This window comes from Oncorhynchus mykiss, chromosome 28, assembly GCF_013265735.2.
Source record: "Oncorhynchus mykiss isolate Arlee chromosome 28, USDA_OmykA_1.1, whole genome shotgun sequence".
In the NCBI taxonomy this organism is placed as follows: domain Eukaryota; kingdom Metazoa; phylum Chordata; class Actinopteri; order Salmoniformes; family Salmonidae; genus Oncorhynchus; species Oncorhynchus mykiss.
In genome coordinates this window covers 13,124,485-13,141,294 of record NC_048592.1, presented here as the reverse complement: position 1 = coordinate 13,141,294, position 16,810 = coordinate 13,124,485, and the positions used below count along the sequence as shown (strand labels likewise).

The following is a 16,810-nucleotide window of genomic DNA, read 5'->3' as shown; positions in this document are numbered from 1 at the left end:
ATGGGTCTTCCAAATGGACAATGACCCCAAGCAAACTTCCAAAGTTGTAGTAAAATGGCTTAAGGTCAACAAAGTCAAGGTATTGGAGTGGCCATCACAAAGCCCTGACCTCAATTCTACAGAAAATGTGTGGGCTGAAAAAGCGTGTGCGAGAAAGGAGGCCTACAAACCTGACTCAGTCACACCAGCTCTGTCAGGAGGAATGGGCCAAAATTAGCCCAACATATTGTGGGAAGCTTGTGGAAGGCTACCCAAAACGTTGACCCAAGTTAAACAATTTAAAAGCAATGCTACCAAATACTAATTGAGTGCATGTAAACTTCTGACCCACTGGGAATGTGATGAAAGAAATAAAAGCTGAAATAAATCATTCTCTCTACTATTATTCTGACATTTCACATTCTTAAAATAAAGTGTTGATCCTAACTGACCTAAGACAGGACATTTTTACTTGGATTAAATGTCAGGAATTGTGAGAAACTGAGTTTAAATGTAATTGGCTAAGGTGCATGTAAACCTCCGACTTCAACTGTATACCATCTTATGTAAATGGTAACTGTATATAGTCTAAGGTAAGGGGTTATAATACTATATATAGACGCATGTACAGTATGAGTCTGCTGATCAGTACAAACCCTTTTCCATTCTTTCCCAATACTTGGAGCCATTCCCGAATTCCTTGTATAACCTGACTTTACGGGGTAAGGGGTACAAGTCTGTTGATCCCCTCTTATCCTCTCCCATTGTACCCGATACCTGGATCCCTTTTGTTCATTCCACACCCGTTTCATAGCCTGACCGTCCAAGGTAAAGGGTACATATACTGTATAGTCTGAGGTAAGCTGTTATATAATATATGTATAACATGAGTCTCTTTATCACTCACCTTTACTAGACCTAACCATTTTACCTCAATACCCGGAGTCCATTCCAAACTCATTTTACAGCCTGACTGTCCGAGGTAAGAGGTGCTTATACCCATTAAATGAAAGTAAAGGGCACTTATACCATAAAGTCTGTGGTAAGGGGTTATATAATGTATGTCTCCTAATCACTCACCTTTACTAGGCCTAACCATTTTTTATTGAACCTTTATTGAACTAGGCAAGTCAGTTAAGAACAAATTCTTATTTACAATGACGGCCTCGGAACAGCGGGTTAACTGCCTTGTTCAGGGGCAGAACGACAGATTTTTACCTTGTCAGCTCGGGGATTTGATCTAGCAACCCATTCTGAATCTCTCAATTCACGGTCATCTTGTTGTGGACATCGATTGGTATAGCAGTGCATGCCATTGGTAGGCCACTTGTTAATTTCACTCACATTACAAAATAGCAAGAAACAAGAAATCTCCCTGTTTTTGTCCTTTGAGACCTATGCTATTTGAAACCTATAGTGGATAAACATTTTTCCAACAAATGCTTTTAAATGTTGTATTGAATGTTTCTTTTCAAGATATTGGATGTGCTTGAATGTCCGTCCCGTCCGTGTCCACTCCCGAAACAGGTTAACGTCTCCATCCATCCTAACCTTGTGGCGGTCTGTTTCCATCTTGCTGTTTCCCGGGCAGGGGCCCCTGTGGTGTTCAAGAAGGAGCTGGAGAGCCAGGAAGCAGTGGAGGGAGGCAGTGTTTCTCTGACCTGTGAGATCAGTGCTGATGGCAAGGTGACCTGGAGAAGGGGCTCCGTGCTCCTCACCCAGGGGGAGAAGTATTCCATGGAGCACACAGGTTCTACCTACATCCTGATGGTTCACAAGTTAAAGGCTGAAGATGCTGGAGAGTACACCTGCGATGCCGGGGATAAGCAGAGCACAGCCACCCTGACAGTCAAAGGTAATGAAACGTGGCTGTATTCATGTCTGTCACTCTACATTATCCACTGCTTTCATTCTGTGTGCCGACATACTAAGAACGTCCTTCTTAATGTTCTTTTACTTGGATATTGTTGTAGCCAAACTTGTTGTAACCCGTTTTTTAAGGGTAATCTGTGAGTAAGCACGTTATCTATTATTTCACATAGTTGTAGGGGCAACAATAACATTGTAGTTGATCATGAAATATAGGTTTCATAATCGATGTGTTTTTACATTTGAACCGCAATCTATTTGCCATGTTGGGGACTGTAGTATGCAGTTTGTGTTGGTTTTGTTGTCATATTCAGACCTATACTATGTATTTTGTCAGAGATAATTTTTTTGTACTTATGTCTACCTTCCTACACGATAGCCATCACATAGGAAGTGAAAATGTGTTTTTGTGTAATATTGTACTCTTTAATTGAGAAAGAATCCTAAACGTTGAGTAGACATAAATAACCTCAGCAAACTCCATGAACTGGTGTCTCCTGGAGTGCAATTGTCCAACCTCTTTAGATCTCACTTTTAAATCAGGATACCAATGGTGGTGCTCTAATGCCTGAGTGTTTCACCTTAATGAATCCCCTGGGAAACCCTGACCCTGGGAACCTTTAGATCTCTCACTCCCCCGTCATCACATTCATTCACCTGCAGAGTCTGTGCGCATCACTCGGGAGCTGCACGACATCACAGTGACCACCGGGCAGGATGCTGTCTTTGCGTGTGAGTTGTCCCAGGAGGGCGTGACCAACGGAGAGTGGTGGCTGGGCGATAACCTCCTCCAGAACAACGACCTGAACCAGATGGCCTGCCAGGGCCGGGTACACCGGCTGACACTACAGATGGTCACCCCCGATGAATCAGGGGACGTGGCGTTTGTGGTGGGCGAGGAGAAGACCGTTGCTTGCCTACTGGTGGAAGATAAGCCCAAAGGTAATAGAGACGTTAACGGAGATGTTGAAGATGGCCTCCTAGTCCTCACCCATCTCCATCTCTCCATCTCTGTCTTCCATCAAACAGCTTTGTCTTGGCACGTTAGAACAGTCTTTGTTCCTCTGCTGTGCGGCGTCATCCATTCCATCCTAGCCTTTCTTTAGACGTGTGTTGGTCATCCTCCTGGCTTTTCTTTTTATAGCATATCTGTCTTCAAAGATACTATAAAATGAAGTTGACAACAAGACGTTTGTCGCTGATATTAACATATCACTTTGCTGACTATCAGTGAAGTGATGCATGCCTAATGGACATAGTCTTTGTGGTTATCGTTGGCATGCTACTGTAAGTACATAAAATAGATTGTAGACCTGTGGAAAAAGAGACACATTAAATACTGCACATATAAAAACCATACAAGTTTGTCCTATGACTCTTGACACTCAAAGTGCATTACACTGTACTTAGCTTGGGATTTCCCATATCTACAGCCTTAATCCTTGAGAAGCCTCACGATACAGTGGCCTTGGAGGGCGAGACAGTCACCCTGTCCTGCACTGTCTCCGACCCCACGGCCACCGTCACCTGGAGCAGGAATGATGTGGCCATCAAAGCAGGACTCAAGTACGACCTGCGGAAGAATGGAGCTCTCCTGCAGCTGCGCATCCACAACCTGGAGATGGAGGACTCTGGAACTTACTGCTGCGATACCGGGGATGCACAGTGCACCGTCACCTTGATTGTGGAAGGTAAAGAATGGTGCCGGCACTATAAAAGTCTGGACCCTCTACACTGCATCTAATACCACAAAATAGTTACCAGCCCAATCCTCACAGTGAATGCTCTGGATCAAGATAAACTCAGGATGAGTTCCCCCACAATACTCTTCTTGACTGTTTTGCCCTCTACAAACTACCATGCACCCAGTCTTCCATCAACATACACTAACAGAGCCATCTTACTCCCCTGTCCACGTCGGCCACTGTCACCTACACTATTTTACGTCCTCTGTCCAACGCATATGTCATGCCTCTTACTTCTACCAGGTGCCCCGGCATTCTTTCAGAAGGAGCTGAAGAACCAGGAAGCCCAGGAGGGTGATGATATCACTCTGCACTGTGAGCTCTCCAAGGCGGGCACTCACGTGGAGTGGAGGAAGGGAGGCGCAATCCTCCAGGCTGGTAAGAAGTACGAGATGAGGCAGGAGGGCTGCGTTCAGGAGCTCCACATTCGCAACCTGGAGCCAGAGGACAACGGCTACTACACCTGTGATGCTGGAGACCAGCTCACCACGGCATTAGTGGCAGTGCAAGGTATAATGTCACTACACTGTCTCTCTCTGAGAGGGTTCATTTCTGTATGGTCTGGTCTTTTCTTTTCTCAAGGATGAAGGAATTAATTCCTAACGGTTTTAGATAGTCGTGGTGGTTTCAACAAGTGTACTGTATGTCACGTCAGCAAGTTAAAGATGATCAGTTGTAGGATGTCATTTTGAAGTTTCCAGTCTTGATGGAATACATATGGTTAAAGGGATAGTTCACCAAATTACAAAGTGACACGTTGGTTTCCTTAGCCTATAAGAATGGTATGACAGTAATCCATGCTTTGGTTTAGTTTCCCTGGCACCGTTTCCACATGCTAACATTTAAGCATTTGTGGCATAAATCCCATTGGCATTTTTCGCGCATTATGTCACGTCAGCTGAACAAACTATAGATTGTATCATGGAATGTGTTGGGAATAAATAACACAATGAAGTGTGTAAGAATGCTTGCCTACTTAAAGTCCAAGTTTAAATGAGGAATGAGACAGGTCAAGGTCGAAGTAATCTTTATTATCGCAAAGCATCAATGCTCATTATACGCACACACTGGGGGACTGTCAATGAATGATTTTTGTTATACTTTTGTTATACTTTTCCCTCTATAAAAAAATCCCCACTGAAAATTGTGATTAGATACCATTTTAAATTCTGATATTTATTTCATTTTCAGAGTGACCACCAGAACAATTTCGATTAATTACAGCTATTAGGAAACCGCATTGGTTGTACACTTAAAAGGTCTACTCTTTTCACACGTTTTGTCCAAGGCTAATGTTGACAGTTTCATGTAGGTGTTCTCAAAAGAGTTCAGAGTTCAGTAGTGGGAATGACTAGATCAGTAGCTAATTACTTTTTGTTCCTCATCCATGCATGCTTCCATGCAGGAGCATACATTTGAGGCATTTCACTAATAGAGTTAGAACGAGAGTTTTCATGCTGTGTACTTTTGATGGGACCAAAACATACCGGAAGGTACGGCACTAGATGAGGTTTCCACCAGTTTCTTAGTGATATGCAGCAAGAGCTATGCTAGTCAATGAGGATTCACACCCTTAGTTCAATTGTGTAGCTATACTTTTAGCTAATAATGGCAAATGGTACCTAACAGTTGTGGTTTACAGATACACAGTATCTACAGTAATCGGAATAGAGTAGGACTGGTGGACATACGCTGAACAAAAATATAAATGCAGCATATGAAGTGTTGGTTCCATGTTTCATGAGCTGAAAGAAAATATCTCAGAAATGTTCCATAAGCACAAAAAGTTTATTTCTCTCAAACTTTGTACACAAACAAGTTTATATCCCTGTTGGTGAGCATTTCTCCTTTGCCATAATAATCCATTCACCTGACAGGTGTGGCATATCAAGAAGGTGATTAAACAACATGATCATTACACAGGTGCACCTTGTGCTGGGGAAAATAAAGTCCACTCTAAAATGTCTAGTTTTGTTACCTAACACAATGACACAGATGTCTGAAGTTTTGAGGGAGCGTGCAGTTAGCATGCTGACTGCAGGAATGTCCACCAGAGGTGTTGCCAGAGAATTAAGTGTTCAAGCCACCTCCAATGTTGTTTTAGAGAATTTGTCAGTAAGTCCAACCGGCCTCACAACCACAGACCATGTGTAACCACACCAGCCCAGGACCTCCACATCCGTCTTCTTCACCCCGGGGATTTCTGTCTATAATAAAGCCTTTTTGTGGGGAAAAAATGAATTTTGATCAGCTAGGCCTGGCTCCTCAGTGGGTGGGCCTGGCTCCCAAGTGAGTGGGCCTATGCCCCCCTAGGCCCACCCATGGCTGCGCCCCTGCCCAGTCATGTGAAATCAATAGATTAGGGCCTAATGAATTTATTTCAATTGACTGATTTCCATATATGAACTGTAACTCAGTAAAATCTTTGAAATTATCATATGTAATATTTTTGTTCAGTATATTTTAGTCATAATGTACAGTTCTAGCAAGCATCCACTATAATATTATTCAGAATTATTGAAATCTTATCTGCCTACTGTAGTATATTCACATTGAAATAGATTGCCTATGATGTCGTTTTAATCATTTTGTGGCAGTATGTGTGATGTATGATTGCTGCTAAGAAGTCATGTGTGCACACGGGTAGTTCAAAAATAATAAAAGACAACGTGTCACAGAGAGTATTTTACAGAGTATTTTAACTGAGCTTGGCTTTGACTTTGTAGTTCTGTGGCTACAGTAGGAGATTTGACCTGTAAACAAACGTTGCTGCTGTATGAAGAGAAGCAGCAGTAGTTGGGCAGTGCTGCTTCACCTATCCACCCTGGCCGGCCACATTCCCTTTAATTACTCTCAGCCTCACTTCCACCCTGCAATGCACCGCCCCTAGCCTGCCTAAAACTAAAACTCTCTAACCCTTCCTGCCTTCGCTCTGTATGGCTTCTCTAGCCACCCATTGGCCTATTTCCTCTTTCTCATTGGTTGGTTAGTGTGCAGGAGTTGTGTCCAACTCCCTCTGCCTCTTGAGACATTTTGGCTTTTCACTCTCCCTTCAGTTTGGAGTTGCAAAAACAACGGTCACAGTGTAAACATTCACATTCTGTATCTAAGTACATACTGTATTTGGGCACTGAGTGCTGCATCCATAAGATGTACTGTGGATCAAGGCAACTCTATGCACATTACTAAAATACTAAGCCACCTCTGATACCACCAGTAAATCTCTAATGTATACAATTTCCCCACTGGGGATAAATAAAGTTAATTCAATTAAAAGTAAAATAAACCAAAAATACTCCAAGGTGTACTGGAGTGTTTATAAAGCCCAGGTGTCATTCTTCGCCATGTGGAGAGAGTGCATGTCAGTCATGATGGCCTTGTCATATGACCCTTGACCACTGCCCCCACTCTCAGAACCCACAGTAGAGGTGGTGAGTGAGATGCAGGACCTCCGTGTGGCTGAGGACCAGCCGGCTGAGTTCATCTGCCAGTACTCCCGGCCGGTCCAGGCCCAGTGGAAAAGAAACGGGAGACCGTTGGAGCCTGACGGCAGGAGGGTGGTAGTGGAGCAGGACTGGACCGTGGCCCGCTTGTACATTAGCCACGTGTCCACTGAGGACAGGGGGACGTACTCCTGTGAGGCAGAGGGGACCTGCGTGGTCGCCTCCCTGGAGGTGGAAGGTGAGCTTCTCTTCTCTTAGGAAAGAGCACCTAGCTACCCTCCCCTCTCCATTTCATGCAGTTTTTGCAGGTTTTCATTGTGAGTTTCAGCTTGAATAGTAGCAAGTGTCTAGCAATAAAAAATCCACTTGTCCTATAGGCCACTGTGAACATAAAATCCCCACCAACAGTGGGGAAAAGGCTTCTTTTATGACACATTCTCCCCTCTCAGATAAAGCTATTATCTTACAATAAACCCTGCTCTTCTCTTCTCCCCTATAGCCAAACCCATTGAAATCCTCCAGGGCCTGGAGAACATGGACACCATCGACGGCGGCGAGGCCCTGTTCGAGTGCTCGATCTCTCGTTGCGAGATCAAAGACAGCTGCTGGCTCATTGACGGCAAGCCGGTGAAGGATTCGCCAACCACTGAGATTGTGTCCTTCGAGAGTGGCCGCCGCCACCTGCTGCTGCTAAAGGACCTGCACGTCGGGGACAACTGCAAAGTGACCTTCCAGGCGGGCACCGCAGCGACCTCCGCCATGCTCAACGTCAAAGGTTTGTTTGTTTGTCAGTAAGTTAGTTATTGTTTTTGCAAAGGCCTGGTCTTACGGTGAAATATACTATGACATACTACAGCTGAAAATAAGGAAGAACTGCCATATATGATATGATATGAAGTGGCTTTTGTGTGCGTAGGCTGGCAGCTGGATGTGGTGAGGGGTCTGGAGGATAAGGTAGCTGTGGTGGGAGAGAAAGTAGAGTTCAGCTGCGTGCTGACCGAGCCTGTGCCTGAGGCGGAGGTAGCCTGGTACTCTAACGGAGCCGAGCTAAAGAATGATAACACCTGGGCCATGCAGGCTGACGGTTGCTTCTACCAACTGGTGCTGAGACAGGCCCCAGCCATGCCACCACAGGAGATCACCTTTGCTGCCAGGGACGCCATTTCCATGGCCAAGCTCACTGTCATCAGTAAGTGTGTGGTCTCACTACAATGCATTTGAATAGAAAGTTTGCAAAAATACGTAAGATCTTGCTACCATGGAAAGATAAATGTCTGTCTATTTGTGGAAAAATCACCCTGATTAATTATTTAGTAATATCCCAGTTTACCTATTTACTTATGGCTCTGCCTACACCGAACAACTTTGTTTTGAAATTATATGAACAAAAACACGTCAACTTTATTTGAAACGGCAAGCCAGACACAATTAAACTGGCCTAATTACAGTACCAGTCAAAAGTTTGGACACACCTACTCATTCAAGGGTATTTCTTTATTTGTACTATTTTCTACATTATAGAATAATAGTGAAGACATCAGAGCTATGAAATAACACATATGGAATTTTGTAGTAACCTGCAAAGTGTTTAACAAATCTAAATACAGTGCCTTGCGAAAGTATTCGGCCCCCTTGAACTTTGCGACCTTTTGCCACATTTCAGGCTTCAAACATAAAGATATAAAACTGTATTTTTTTGTGAAGAATCAACAACAAGTGGGACACAATCATGAAGTGGAACGACATTTATTGGATATTTCAAACTTTTTTAACAAATCAAAAACTGAAAAATTGGGCGTGCAAAATTATTCAGCCCCCTTAAGTTAATACTTTGTAGCGCCACCTTTTGCTGCGATTACAGCTGTATGTCGCTTGGGGTATGTCTCTATCAGTTTTGCACATCGAGAGACTGACATTTTTTCCCATTCCTCCTTGCAAAACAGCTCGAACTCAGTGAGGTTGGATGGAGAGCATTTGTGAACAGCAGTTTTCAGTTCTTTCCACAGATTCTCGATTGGATTCAGGTCTGGACTTTGACTTGGCCACCTGGATATGTTTATTTTTGAACCATTCCATTGTAGATTTTGCTTTATGTTTTGGATCATTGTCTTGTTGGAAGACAAATCTCCGTCCCAGTCTCAGGTCTTTTGCAGACTCCATCAGGTTTTCTTCCAGAATGGTCCTGTATTTGGCTCCATCCATCTTCCCATCAATTTTAACCATCTTCCCTGTCCCTGCTGAAGAAAAGCAGGCCCAAACCATGATGCTGCCACCACCATGTTTGACAGTGGGGATGGTGTGTTCAGCTGTGTTGCTTTTACGCCAAACATAACGTTTTGCATTGTTGCCAAAAAGTTCAATTTTGGTTTCATCTGACCAGAGCACCTTCTTCCACATGTTTGGTGTGTCTCCCAGGTGGCTTGTGGCAAACTTTAAACGACACTTTTTATGGATATCTTTAAGAAATGGCTTTCTTCTTGCCACTCTTCCATAAAGGCCAGATTTGTGCAATATACGACTGATTGTTGTCCTATGGACAGAGTCTCCCACCTCAGCTGTAGATCTCTGCAGTTCATCCAGAGTGATCATGGGCCTCTTGGCTGCATCTCTGATCAGTCTTCTCCTTGTATGAGCTGAAAGTTTAGAGGGACGGCCAGGTCTTGGTAGATTTGCAGTGGTCTGATACTCCTTCCATTTCAATATTATCGCTTGCACAGTGCTCCTTGGGATGTTTAAAGCTTGGGATATCTTTTTGTATCCAAATCCGGCTTTAAACTTCTTCACAACAGTATCTCGGACCTGCCTGGTGTGTTCCTTGTTCTTCATGATGCTCTCTGCGCTTTTAACGGACCTCTGAGACTATCACAGTGCAGGTGCATTTATACGGAGACTTGATTACACACAGGTGGATTGTATTTATCATCATTAGTCATTTAGGTCAACATTGGATCATTCAGAGATCCTCACTGAACTTCTGGAGAGAGTTTGCTGCACTGAAAGTAAAGGGGCTGAATAATTTTGCACGCCCAATTTTTCAGTTTTTGATTTGTTAAAAAAGTTTAAAATATCCAATAAATGTCGTTCCACTTCATGATTGTGTCCCACTAGTTGTTGATTCTTCACAAAAAAATACAGTTTTATATCTTTATGTTTGAAGCCTGAAATGTGGCAAAAGGTCGGAAAGTTCAAGGGGGCCGAATACTTTCGCAAGGCACTGTATATTGTAAATTTCAGATTATTCAAAGTAGCCACTTTGCCTTGATGACAGCTTTGCACACTCCTGCCATTCTTTCAACCAGCTTTATGAGGAATGCTGGAATGCATTTCAATTAACAGGTGTGCCTTGTTAAAAGTTAATTTGTGGTATTTCTTTCACTCCTTTGAGTCAATCAGTTGTGTTGTGACAAGGTGGAGTGGTATACAGTAGATAGCCCTATTTTGTAAAAGACGAATTCCATATTATGGAAAGAACAGCTCAAATAAGCAAAGAGAAATGACAGTCCATCATTACTTTAAGATGTGAAAGTCAGTCAATGTTGAACATTTCAAGAACTTTGAAAGTTTCTTCAAGTGCATTCGCAAAAACCATCAAGCGCTGTGATGAAACTGGCTCTCATGAGGACCGCCACAGGAAAGGAAGACTCAGAGTTACCTCTGATGCATAGGATTCTTCCAACTTATAGAAAGTTATGTAAATGGCGGATACAACCATTCTCGCTCTGCAGATGTTGCTGTGAAGAGACAGAATCATTAGATCCCTTGTTTTGGTTCTGCCCATATGTAGCTTGTTTTTGGCCACAGGTTCAGGAATGACTGAAGAATTGCAACATATACCTGGAGTATAACTCTGTAAATAGCACTGTTGGGTGACTTGAAAAGAAATAGTCAATCGATCAATAATATAATAATACTCTGAGTAAAAAATGTCATCTTTCATTTACAATCTGTTGGTAACTATGAGAATGATTCAGAATTTACAAGGCAATTAGGAAATTGGATGGTTTTCAGAGATAAGAGGAGGGGTTGAGGGTAGCTCAAAGGGGGACTAAAAACAAATAAAAGGAGATAACTAGTGTAAAATATACTGTGTATATAAAATGTATATAGTATGTATAAACTGGAAGCAGAAGCCTAAGTATTGTTTCCCCCAAATATGTTAGGGATTGGAAATTATGCCTACAATTACATAGATTTTTTTTTTAAATGTATTGTAACTTTATTTAACTAGCAAGTCAGTTAAGAACAAATTCTTATTTACAATGACAGACTAGGAACAGTGGGTTAACTGCCTTGTTCAGGGGCAGAACGACACATTTTTACCTTGTCAGCTCATGGATTTGATCTAGCAACCTTGCGGTTACTGGGCCAATGCTCGAACCACTAGGCTACCTGCCACCCGCAAAGAACCCACAATCTATCTGCAATATTAAAGCTAATCTTCCTCACTGTGTGTTCGGACTAGATACACCTGCGTCCAATACCAGACAAATGTACCACTGTTCCAGTGGTTTTAAACTTCTTAATTGTTGCCCTAATGGTGGTAAGTGGTATATTTATTATGTTTGCAAAGTTTTTGTACCTATTGCCTGATTTGTGAAGGTCAGCAACCATTTGTCTCTTCATTTGTGAGCTCTTTGTCATTCATCAGCATGGGAAAAGGCAAAGGAATTTTACATGCCTGTCAACTCATTTTTATACCCCAGTGAAACAAGAAGCCACAATATAGTTCCTTAAACTGAGAGGAACTTAAAAAGTTGAATGGTTTCATTTTATTTATACAATCTTTAGGGGTGCTTGTTAAAAATATATATATTTCCGAGCAATTGTATTAGTATTATACAGTGCTTTAGGAAGGTATTCAGGACCCTTGACTTTTTCCACATTTTGTTACGTTACATCCTTATTCTTATTTAAATGTTCATCAATCTACACACAATACCCCATAATGACAAAACCAAAACAGGTTTTTAGAAATGTTTACAAAAAATAACTTTATAAAAACTCTGACTCTTTACTCAGTACTTTGTTTAAGCACCTTTGAAAGCTATTACAGCCTCAAGTCTTCTTGGGTATGACGCTACAAGCGTTGCACACCTGTATTTGGGGAGTTTCTCCCATTCTTCTCTGAAGATCCTCTCAAGTGTCACTGCATATCTGTTTTCAAGTCTCTCCAGAGATGTTTGATTGGGTTCAAGTCCGGGCTCTGGCTGGGCCACTCAAGGACATTCAGAGACTTGTCCCAAAGCCACTCCTGCATTGTCTTGGCTGTGTGCTTAGAGTCTTGTTGCCACAGTTTGAGGTCCTGAGCGCTCTGGAGCAGGTTTTCATCAAGGATCTCTCTGTACTTTGCTCCATTCATCTTTCATTCAATCCTGACAAGTATCTCTGCCACTGAAAAACATCCCCACAGCATGATGCTGCCACCACAATGCTTCACTTTAGGGATGGTGCCAGGTTTCCTCCAGACGTAATGTTTGGCATATAGGCTAAAGAGTTCCATCTTGGTTTCATCAGACCAGAGAATCTTGTCTTTTAGGTGCCTTTTGGCAAACTCCACGTGGGCTGTCATGTGCATTTTAATGAGGAGTGGCTTTTGTCTGGCCACTCTACCATAAAGGCCTGATTGGTGGAGTGCTGCAGAGATAGTTGTCCTTCTGGAAGATTCTCCCATCTCCATAGAGGGACTCTGGAGCTCTGTCAGAGTGACCATCGGGTTTTTGGTCACCTCCCTGACCAAGGCTCTTGTTCCCCAATTGCTCAGTTTGGTGGAGCGGCCAGCTCTAGGAAGAGTCTTTGTGGGTTCCAAACTTCTTCATTTTAAGAATGATGGAGGCCACTGTGTTCTTTTTTTGGTACCCTTCCCCAGATCTGTGCCTCGACACAATTCTGTCTCGGAGCTCTACGGACAATTCCTTCGACCTCATGGCTTGGTTTTTGCTCTGACATGCACTGTCAACTGTGGGACCTTATATAGACAGGTGTGTACCTTTTTTTATGCCCAATCAATAGAATTTACCACAGGTGGACTCAAATTAAGTTGTATAAACATCAAGCAGGATCAATGGGAACAGGATGCACCTGAGCTCAATTTCGAGTCTCATAGTAAAGGGTCTGAACACTTATGTAAATAAGGGATTTCTGTTTTTATTTTTGTTATGTGTAGATTGATGAGGACATTTTTTATTTAATCCATTTTAGAATTTGTCTGTAACATGACAAAATATGGGAAAAGTCAAGGGGTCTGAATACTTTCCGAATGCACTGTAAATATTGTATTTTTTTGAGCATACAATATAGCTCAGAATTTGAATTATTTATATTTATAGTATTTTTTGCTCGTCTTTATCAAGGACGCCAATCATTTTGGACCGGACTGTAGCTTTCTCCAGGGAAGCGAAATGCAATATTTTCAGGTCCATTCCCCTCTCTTTCTCCTATTCATCGCTCTTCAAACCCACCACTGACCCATTCTCCCTCCTTATATAGCCTTTCCAGACCCCCCGGAGGACCCAGAGCTGGTCAGTAAGCATAAACAGGGGGTGACCCTGTCCTGGTTCACACCTCTCAGCGATGGAGGCAGCCCCATTCTGGGTTACAGGGTGGAGATGAGGCTGGCAGACAGCGCCCTCTGGCTTCCGTGCCATGCAGAGCCTGTGTGTAACACAGAGTTCTCTGTGGATAACCTCATCCCAGGGAGCGGCTACAGGTTTAGGGTGGCAGCCATCAACAGAGCTGGGACTGGAGAACCTGTCCAGCTGCCTCAGACCGTTCAGCTGGGTGAGTTGGCTATATGATGCGCTCAAACCTGAGCAGAACAATTATATGCCTATATGGCTCTGTCTCAAGCACAGCATGTTGAACAATATACTTATAACCTAGTCCTAGATAATGTATGTATTAGTTACATCATTTGCATACAACTCAGGTGAGTGCAATACATTTTACATTGGCATGAATTGTGTATGTAGTGTCCCATTTATTGGAAAAAAAAATATATATATCAATCATTCAATTGTTTTGTTCCACAGAGGCTCCGATCACAGTGATCCAGCAGTTGGCCTGTCCAGGCTTGCAGGAGGGTAAGATGGCCCGTGTAGAGTGCCAGCTCTCTGCTGAGGGCAGCTCGGTCACCTGGCTCAGAGACAACAAGGAGCTGGAGTTTGGGGTCAAATACCAGGTCACCATCGAGGGCAAGACACAAGTGCTGCTGATCAAAGACTTTGAGTCTGCTGACCAGGGAGTGTACACCTGTGTAGCCTCAGACGAGGCAGAAAGCTCCATTAATCTCAATTTACCAACAGGTACAGACTCCCAAACAAGACAGAATATTATACCATGCAACTTGGTATTTCCATCTGCTGACATTTATTTATTGTGAAACTTGTATGCTATTTTCCTCAAACCAAACTGGAATCTTGGTGGAGAGGTGTTTGTTATTTGAGGGGCAAGTTAAGGTAAGTTGGTTAGCTAGTTCTAGCAGATAGTGATGGTGAGCTCATTCCTGAAAAAGATGGGTGGTGTGGACACTTCTCCTATCAGAAAAAAATTATAGTCCCACAGTTATTTACCACTACATGATCAACATAGATGAAGTTCTTACGTGTGTGTGTGTGTGTGTGTGTGTGTGTGTGTGTGTGTTTTGGGGCTGCTATACTATAGATGTTACAGGTGTCAGGTTGCTGCATAAAACATTCCATTGTGCCCTGGTTGTAGGTGCTGATGGGGTTAAGTTGGAGGGGGCCCAGCCCAGCCTGCCTCCTGAGGCTGCCTCCGAGGGAGATGTCCATGCGCTGTGGGAGGCCCTGGCCAAGAAACGCCGCATGAGCCGAGAGCCCACCCTCGACTCCATCTCTGAGCTGCCTGATGAGGAGGACAAGGAGCCCAAAACACCCAAGGAGCCAGTCAAGGAGAAGAAAGTCCCAGAGAAGGTGAACGAAAAGGAAAAGGAGAAGGTTGTGGAGCCTGTCATCATCACAAAGAAGAAGGAGTTGGATACCAATCTACACACCAGCTCTGAGGATGAGTCCAGGGTTCCAACGCTGGTGTCCTACCTGAAGAAGAGCAGCAAGTCCTCCCTCTCTGCATCCGACCAGACAGAGTCCATCTCAACTGAGAAGTTCTATGCACAGACCTCAGTGCAACAGACCTCAGTGCAACAGACCACAGTCCTACAGACCTCATCTTCAGGACAGCAGATCACAGCACAGACCACAGAGATCACTGGGTGCGGAAATGAGGAGGATGAAGAAAAGGGGCTGCTGGATGCTGCTGTCAAGATCCAGGCTGCGTTCAAGGGCTACAAGTCCTGCAAGGACATGTGTCCAGTCTTCAAGGACGTCTTCAAGGACCAGACCAAGGAGCCCAATGGCACCATCCACCTGGAGTGTGTGGTTGAGGGAAAGCCCGACAAGGTGCGCTGGCTGAAGGACGGCGAGCCCCTTGTGGACAGCAAACACCACCACATCGACATCTACAACGATGGCACCTGCTCTCTGGTAATCACCGCCGTTACCACCAAGGACACAGGCATCTACACATGTGAGGTCACCAACAAGTTCGGCGTGACCATCCACAGCGGCAAGGTGACAGTAGGCTCGGCACGGGAGGCATCTGGAAGGAGGCCCCTGACCATGGGCTACAGCGCCGACAGCGAGGCGGAGAGCTCGTCTGCAGAAAGCGAGATGGACGAGTCTTTGAGGCAGGCCAGCAAACGGCTGCGCCGCCTCCTCCGCACACGGCTGCCGGCCACGTCGGAGGAGGAGTCGTTCGTCAGCTGTGACGATGAGGCTGAGCTGAAGGCCCCCGAGCCCAAATCGTACCGTGAGGACGAGCGCTACCTCTACATCCGCTTTGACACGCGGTCTGAGGCCCAGGTGGCGTCGCTGCACTTTCAGGAGATGTTCACGGCCCAGGGGATGCCTGTGGAGACCACCATCCAGGAGGCTGGACCTCTCAAAGTGGAGCTGCGCATCATGAAGATGGGATACACCCAAGATGGCTCTGCAACACCCACACAGGAAAAGCAGCTGCCCGCGTTCATGACAGGAGCCTCCGGTAGGAAAACAGGAGAGTAGGGGACAAAAGTAACAGTTTTTTTCCAAATTACTCAGAGTTCGATAGACCTAGAGACACCCTATCTTATTACAAACAACTTATATATGTCCTCTAGCATTAGCAATTGTAATTTAATTTCTAGGGTATGTGAGTTTAAATTAAATAGACACCGGACTGAACTACCGCAGCGTTACTTTAATACCTGCCGGCGGTACATGTTTCTGGTTTGTAATGCTCTTCCTTTCAACAAATGTACTATCAGCCATAATTTAATGTTTGTATCGATTTTAATAATTGATGCTCTAGGTTTGAAATGTATGAAAATGTACCAATGCGTCGACATCGCAATGTTGCACAAACACAGTATTTTGCTTTACAATATTAAATCGGACTACAATGGATCATATAATAGCTATATTATGCATCATTTAATCCACCTGGAGTGTGTGGCGGAGGCCAAGCTTGACAAGGTGCACTGGCTGATGGATGGTGAGCAACCAATCAGGTGCGCTCCAGATGTCCTTGTCATGCGCACTCCTGGTGTCTTGATAGAATGATTGTGAAGAGAATAAAAACAAAGGGTAAACTCAATATGCTTATCACATTTCAATGGCTTGACGAGGCAATTGACCCCCAGAGTCATAAATATATTTATTTTTAACCAGAAACCCGTCTATACAAATCTTACGTAAGAAGCTGACAATCAAGTCAATTGATTAA

General features: G+C 43.9%; 1 protein-coding gene across 9 annotated transcripts in view; it reads left to right on the top strand.

Annotated features, from left to right (window-relative positions):
• obscnb (obscurin, cytoskeletal calmodulin and titin-interacting RhoGEF b) overlaps positions 1–16,810 on the top strand; it is a 104,000-nt gene that overhangs the window by 66,783 nt on the left and 20,407 nt on the right. For 7 of the 9 annotated variants that reach the window (XM_036966969.1, XM_036966970.1, XM_036966966.1 and 4 more), the window contains 10 exons: positions 1,571–1,834; positions 2,512–2,790; positions 3,282–3,539; positions 3,837–4,103; positions 7,008–7,274; positions 7,536–7,811; positions 7,953–8,225; positions 13,523–13,813; positions 14,065–14,337; positions 14,750–16,090. In XM_036966969.1, coding sequence (XP_036822864.1) covers positions 1,571–1,834; positions 2,512–2,790; positions 3,282–3,539; positions 3,837–4,103; positions 7,008–7,274; positions 7,536–7,811; positions 7,953–8,225; positions 13,523–13,813; positions 14,065–14,337; positions 14,750–16,090 — 3,789 coding nt within the window. The remainder of the gene's footprint in view (positions 1–1,570; positions 1,835–2,511; positions 2,791–3,281; positions 3,540–3,836; positions 4,104–7,007; positions 7,275–7,535; positions 7,812–7,952; positions 8,226–13,522; positions 13,814–14,064; positions 14,338–14,749; positions 16,091–16,810) is intronic. The other 2 variants (XM_036966967.1, XM_036966971.1) reach the window with 2 other exon arrangements.